Genomic DNA, 7,543 nt, shown 5'->3' with positions numbered 1-7,543 from the left:
TGTTGTTTTGATTTGCATCTCTCTAATAGCTAATGATCGTGAGCATTTCTTCATATGTTTGTTGGCCGCTTGAATATCCTCCTTGGTGAAGTATCTATTCATGTCTTCTGCCCATTTTTTAATTGGATTGTTTGTCTTTTTGTTATTGAGGTGTTGGAGTGTTCTATAAATTCTAGTTTCTTCTTCATCTTTCTTTATATTTCCCAAATGCTCTACTACAATAAACAGTCTAACTCCAGTTTTGATATTTGACTGCTGTTATGGATTGAATTGTGTCCCAAAAATATATGTGTTGGAAATCCTAAGCCCTGTACCTACAGATGTACAAATTTGGGAATAAGGTTCTCTCTGTTATGTTAGTGAGAACACATCAGTGCAAGATGTGTCTTCAACCTAACCACCTCTGAGATATACAAGGAGCAGATAAGGCACAGAAGCAAGCAAGAACAAATGGGGGAAAGATGAATGCCACTTGGCGATCCTCCAAAAAATTCAAAAAGAACACTAAAGAAGCTAAAATGAAGATTTTCCCTCAGAGTGTACAGAGTGAGCCTTTCTTTAGACCCAGTGTCCTAAAGTCAGACTTCTAGCCTCCTGAATTGTGAGAAAATAAATGCCTGTCTGTTAAAGCCACCTTCTTGTATTTCTGCTATAGCAGCACTAAGAAACAAATACAACTTTCAAGCCTTGCCTTTCCCCTTTCTCTATGCTCCACATGTGGGCAAGCTGATAAAAAAATCCTAGGCACTCACTCCTTTGTGTTGGAAGGACACCAAGCTATGCAAGCACCTACCTATACACTAGAACTTCTACCCTAGTCCCACCATCTATCCACAATAAAAAACCCAAAGCACATCTCATTTCCCTACTCTAGCCATTTTGGGACCAGCTTGGGGGCCTGCCCTGTTATCCCCAGAAAGCCTCATCATATGAGTAATAAACCTTTTCACACTTTCTTGCTGTATATTTGACATCACCAGCCTCAAGAACTGAACCAAATTTGAGGTTGGGGATCCACCCACCTCTGTGGAGTACCTACATCTAAAATGAGCATGTCTTACTTTCACACCAAAAACCAAAGTATTATTTTAAAAAGAGAAAGCTATAACTAACTGTTCATATCAGGCAAACCTGCAACATTTTGCTCATTTCAAGATAGCACACATTTTAAGGCAGTTCAAGAAACAGAAAAATTCATTATAAGGTTGCAACTCTGGATTCAAGACCATATATGTCTACAAGAAGAACATCTTAAGCTCTGGGATTAATTGTACCTGAAGAAACATACCTGGACTCAGCAATTGGCCTTCTGTAAGTACATCTCCAAAAGGAACAGATAAAAATTGGTACTTGGGTCTCTGCCAACACCAGAATCTCTTCTTTTTGGTCACCAGACTTAGAAGTTGTAACTTGTCAGAGTCATTCAAGTTTGATAATGCAATCAGGGTACCATCAGTATCAACCTCTCTAAGAAAATTCCTTGTTGCCTTCGCAAACATTTTTATGGCTCCAAATTATCTGAAAAAATAAGGTTCTTCCAAAGTCAAATAATAAGCTATTATTTTGAGGCTTTTGTTCTAAAATTACTTCATTTTTCCCCTAGCATCAATCAGTTCACAATGAAAGAATACCTTAACTCTAAGAAAGCCTCCAGTTTGAATTCAGTTGATAACAAAGAAATTACATTAAGATATTGGGAAGGGAGTATGTGTCCCAGTCAGGATATACTAGGTTATGCTTCAAAAACAAACATCTCCCAAACCTTAGTGGCTTATAACAATAGAAGTTTATTTGTGGTTCACACTACATATCTAGTATAGGGGGAGAGAGGAGTTTTGCTCATCATAGTGATTCAGGTATCCAGAGTGATGGGACAGCCACCATCTTGAGTGCTGTTGGTCATCACCCAACGGGAAAGAGTTCTGGAAAGTTTCGTGTTGTTGTTGTTGTTATGTGCCGTCAAGTCGGACCCAACTCATAGCGACCCCTCCTTGGGTTTCCAAGGCAGTATCACTACAGAAGTAGATTGCCCAACCTTCCTTCTGAGGAGTGGCTGGTGGGTTTGAACTGCCAGCCTTCTGATTAGCAATCAAGTGCTTTAGGCACTACACTACCAGAGCTCCTAGAAAGTTTCATACCATCAGTTAAGTGCTCTGGCCCAAAAGTGACACATGTCATGTCACTCCCAAATTATCAGAATCCATCACATGGCCTCAGCCGATCTAAAGGTCAAGAAATACAACCCTTCCATGTATGTGGAAGGCAGAGAGCTAGTAACAGTTGTTGCACACCATGATTACCTCAATATGTGTCTCAGTTATGACTTCTTCTTGGAAGAGTCAAATATGCTTTTTCTCTACACTGTGTGATTTCTCCTATAGAGAAAGGAAAAGTAACTAATTACTACTTTCAAATCAGAAAAAAGTACAACCATACTACAAATGGAAGAAAAAAGAAGTTATAAAAGTACTGAATTCAGTGGAAGTGTCGAGTATTCAAAAAATAGTGTTAGAATAATTGACAAAACATTGGGAAAAAATAAAGTCAGCTTTCCATCTCACACCACACACAAGAGCAACTTCTCAATGGATTAGAAGAAAAGTGAAACCATAAAACTAGAAAAAAAATATGGACAAATACTTACATAATTATAGGATAAGAAGAGAATTTTGAAATATGACACAAAAAGTGAAAACCAAATAAAGCTATTGGTAATCTGGGCTATATTGAAATTAATAACATGAAATTTAAAAAAATGAATTATTGTGATATACAAATGGCAAACCAAGAAAATAACTTGCAATATTTATGACAGTTAGAATCCTTAACATAGAAAATCTTTTCACAAATTAAGTTTTAGAAACACTGCAATAGAGGAAGATCCAAGATGGTGGACTGGGCAGATATATTGCACAGACTCTCTATCATAAAGACCCAAGAAATCAAGTGAAACTGATATGGATGGCAATCCTAGAACCCTGAGCTTCAAAGAAAAAGATAAAGAAGATCAATACCAATTAGAAAAAGAAACTTAATGAAAACAACAAACAAAGAGACATATAGAGCAGTGAAGTGCCTACTGGCCATCGAGTCAGATCTGAATCACAGCGACCCCTCCTTGGGTTTCCAAGGAGGTATCACTATGGAAGTAGATTGCCCAACCTTCCTTCTAAGGAGTGGCTGGTGGATTTGAACCACCAGCCTTCTGGTTAGCAGTCAAATGCCTTAGGCACTATGCCACCAGAGCTCCTCCTTGGCAAAACATGGATATTTTGAATTATTGCAAGCAGGGTTCCAGTTGGAGCAGGAACCAGATAACCAGCTCTGTTCACCCAGGACAACACTGGGACCCACAATGGTGACCAGCAACCAGAGAAATGTGATCACCCCCTTTACCCTGCACAACCTCTCAGTGACCAGAGGGGGGACCCCTCCACCCTCACCACCACCACCCCCCAGTGGCCAGTTAAGCACTCCCAACTGTCCCTCCCTCACCTGGTGTTTTGCCTGGTGCACTCTCTCCTTCCCCCACATCCCCCTCATTCATCACTCTACTCTCCTGGTGGCTTCCGGTGTGCTCTGGCTGATCAAGTGCTGTAAGCCCACCATCTCAGACATCTGTGGCTGGAGCTTATGCCAATCTGTGCCACTCCCCACCCCCTTTCTTTTTTCTTTTTCTTTCTTGTTATTGATTCCCTCTTCCTCTCCTTTTTTTTCTCCTCCCCTTCCCTTCCCCCCCCCCATTAGTCAGGAGCCAGCAACTCTACTCAGCCATATCCACTACCTTGAACTATGTCAGTGGCATAAAAATAGAAAAGATTTGGTGATTTTCACCAGATGGTTAGATGTAGAGGTGGTGATAAAAAAATGGAATCTCTCCAAGATGTTCTCCAGGTTTCTTGGGTGTGGGTTGAGTAATGAGAGGAAGATCTGAGTTACCAAGAGAGGGAATTTGTGAAGAAGCAGATTGATGAGGTCAATAGGTAGTAACACCTGAGATTGTATATAGGCTACCAGTACTAGTTGCTATCAAGTTGATTCCAACTCATGGCAACCCCATGTGTGTCAGAGTAGAACTATGCTCCATAGGATTTTCAATGGATGATTTTTAAGAAGTAGATTGTCAGGCCTTTCTTCTGAGATGGCTCCAGGTGGACTTGAACCATTGGCTTTTAAGTTAGCAGCTGAGTGCTCAACCATTTGCACCACCCAAGGAACCTCTATCTAAGATAAGGTACAGGATTTATATCGCCAAACACAAGGAGAGAACCTTTAACAACAACAAAACCAGATTCTCCCTAACAACCTGTGGGAATCCATTCTGCTGTCTCAAGAAAAGAGTACAGCAGGATCTGCCTCAGTTTACCACTGGTGTCAAAGTCTCTATTTTTATGGTTTCTATTCTTTTTTCTTTCTTCTTTTTTTTTTTTTTTTTTGTTATTCTTTTCTAGAATAATTTCAACAGGAGTTTGCTCACTTGACTTCAGATCAAAGCCAAAACAGATGTGCCATTACAAAACAAAACTACACTAAATAAAACCCATCTGTTGTGGGCGGTGAAGTCTTAGCGATGACACCAATCCTCCCACGAGGGATTAAAGGATAAAAAAGGGAAATTCTAAATTAATTTTTATTATTTTTTTTTTTTCTACCTAGCATCAAACACAGCTCCATTTGCCTTCTTAACAAGACAGGTTGCTTTATGGAGTGTTACTGGAAGTGGCTATTACTTCTGTTTTTCTTAGAATCAGGCTATTTGTTCAATCATGGAAAGCTTTGAGAATATTCTCCTTGTGAAGTAATTTTTTTTATGTCTACATAAATAATAAATTTACATGGCTCAAAAATTTAAACTATACAAAAATATATACACTGAAAAACTGCATTCCTGCCCATGTCCTACTTTTTAACTCCTCCCCGCTTCAAATAACCACTTATATTAGCTCATGTTCCTTACACAGATACAAGTGAAAAATAATCTAAACATGGTTTTAAACTTTTCTTTCTGTCATATAACAATATGTCCCAGAGTGGTACCTTCTTCTTTATGGTTGCTTAGTATGTTCTACTCCCTAGTTTATTTAGTCTGCCACCACAGTGGTTCTAACTCATGGCAACCCCGTGTGTTGCAGAGTAGAACTGAGCATAGGGTTTTCACTGCTGTGACTTTTCAGAATAGCCAGGCTTTCCTTCCTAATTGCCTCTGGGTAGATTCAAGCCACCAACTTTTCAGTTAGTAGCCAAGAACACAACCATTTGCAACAACTTGTCCCTTAGTTCTAGGTTATTTCTAAAATTTTTTTATTATAAAAAAAATGGCACACTAACTATTCTATAATGTGTGTGTTCTTCATACCTGGACACGAATGTCTGAAGTGTAGGGGCCTAGAAGAGAGTTTGCAAAATGAACAGGTAATGGCATCTGTAATTTTAGTTGGCATGGCCAGATTTCCCCTCATAAGAGCTGTACCATTTTTCAGTCTCACCAGTAATATATGCAAGTGTCAGTCTCAGCAACAGAGTGCGTAATCAAGCTTTTGGTTTTTCCAGTCTGTTAGGTGAGAAACAGTATCTCAGTATGGTTTTAGGTTATGTTATTTTAATATAAATGAAACAAAGCATCTTTTACCTCATGTAAAAGCTTTTTTACCCTTTTTTCTTTTCTTTTTTACTTTTTTGTGTCTTTGGCTCGTTTTCTATTGTTGCTCACTTTTCTTATGCCCTTCCCCTTTTATTTCCAGAAACTTTTGATATAATAGATGTGGTAGTTGAGATTATGTGTCAACTTGGCTGGGCCTGGTTTTGAGTGGCTGGGCAGGAGGATGAAATACTCCTCATGATGGTACTCAGCTCCATGGGAAATCTACTGGGAACAGCTGACTAGCTGCCTTAGGGATATGGTCTGCTTCCACTACATAAGAAGAAGCTTTGAAAAATGTTTCTGAGCTTCTTGGCATATATGGCTCCTGCATTTGGTCAACTCATCAGTGAGTGGCCTGCTATGTTATTTGCAGATCTTAGGACTGTTTCTGGACTTAAACTAGTGGCCTGCCATGTTGCTTGATAATCTTGGGACTGTGCCATTTTATTTGTCAACCTTGGGTTTATCAGCCTCAGCAATCAGCAGCTGCCTGAGTTAAAAGACACCTCCAGATCCAGTGGAGGGGGGGCAACAAGCAGAGCTGAAGCCCAAGGTCAAGGGGCCTTCACCCAGCCCTAGAACTGGCACTTTGAACTCAGACTTCTAGCCTCCTAAACTATAAGAGAATAAAACCCTGTGTCTGTTATACCAGCACTAGATAACCACAACAACAGAGATCAGCCAAAATACAGGCTAGAAATTTAATACAAAAGATTTTATAGCATGGCATTGGGAAATAATAAGCTGTCACTGTCGTTCTCAAACATCTGAAGTAACTGGTCTATTATAAAAAGTCAAGAAAATGCTCACACAGAGAAAGAAACATTCTTTCATGGTTACCAGGGATGAGAGGGGATGGTAAATCACTAACTAGAGAGTAGACATGTATTAATTTGGGTGAAGGGAAAGGCAATTTACAATGAGGCAGAGGGCAGCAGAACATGACCAAAGCAAAGGAAGACATTGGGAGGTACACAAAGAATAAATGACAACAGAAGTAAATATTATTACATGCTTTATCCTACAATCATAGTAATAACTAACAATATCTAAGCGTAGATACAAAAGTAGACATGCAAGCTGAGCAGATATAAGAAGGTGATTGGCAGTACACCCATAAGTATACATGGGTTTGCCAAAGGATATTTCTACATACCTATTTGTATGTGCTATAAATATATCCAAGGATACTATAGAGCATACAGGGGGCAAAGTTCTGAAAACTTCTTAGCCATAACCAAACACCCAAAGGGAATCAGCCACTGGGTTTGGTGACTTAGGACCACAGTCTCAGCGGAGATCTAGGTCAATGGTATAACACAGTCTACAAAGACAATGTTCTATATTCCACTTTGGTAAACAGCAATTGAGGTCTTAAAAGCTTGTGATCAGCCATCTAAGATTCAACAATTTGTCTCTCCTTGTTCAGAGCAAAGAAGAGTGAAGAAAATTAAAGGCTCAAGGAAACAATTATGGCCACACAAACCACCGCCTCCACTACCATGACATCAAAAGAACTAGACAGTGCCCAGTGACCACTGCTAACTGCTCTGATCAGGATCACAATAGAAAGTCATGGACAGACAGGGGATAAAAAGAAATGTGGGACAAAATTCAAAACCATAAAAAAGACCAGACTTACTGTGTAATAGAGACTAGTAGAACCCCTGAGACTGTGGCTTTTAGATATCCTTGAAGTCTGGAACTGAACCCACCCCCAGAGATTAATTTTCAGCCGAGCAATAGACAGACTTATAAAGTGCATAATAATATCAGGAAGTATAATCAACCATACAAGGCCTCAAGGGCAGCAACTGCTTAAAAGGAAAGCTCAGAAGGAAGGGGCAGGAAAAAAAGAACAAATGGAAACGGGACACCCAAGGAGGAAGTGAGAAAAGTGCT

The 7,543-nt window shown here is 39.6% G+C and overlaps 1 protein-coding gene across 1 annotated transcript in view; it reads right to left on the bottom strand.

The window, feature by feature from the left end:
* Positions 1-1,499, bottom strand: part of GSDME (gasdermin E) — a 125,667-nt gene extending 124,168 nt beyond the window's left edge. The window contains exon 1 of the mRNA XM_007946506.1: positions 1,289-1,499. Coding sequence (XP_007944697.1) covers positions 1,289-1,499 — 211 coding nt within the window. The remainder of the gene's footprint in view (positions 1-1,288) is intronic.
* Between the last annotated feature and the right edge of the window lie 6,044 nt (positions 1,500-7,543).

The sequence above is a fragment of the Orycteropus afer genome, unplaced genomic scaffold (assembly GCF_000298275.1).
Source record: "Orycteropus afer afer isolate SDZICR_OR568_19922 unplaced genomic scaffold, OryAfe1.0 scaffold00008, whole genome shotgun sequence".
Classification (NCBI taxonomy): Eukaryota; Metazoa; Chordata; class Mammalia; order Tubulidentata; family Orycteropodidae; genus Orycteropus; species Orycteropus afer.
This window is presented reverse-complemented; position numbering and strand designations above follow the sequence as displayed.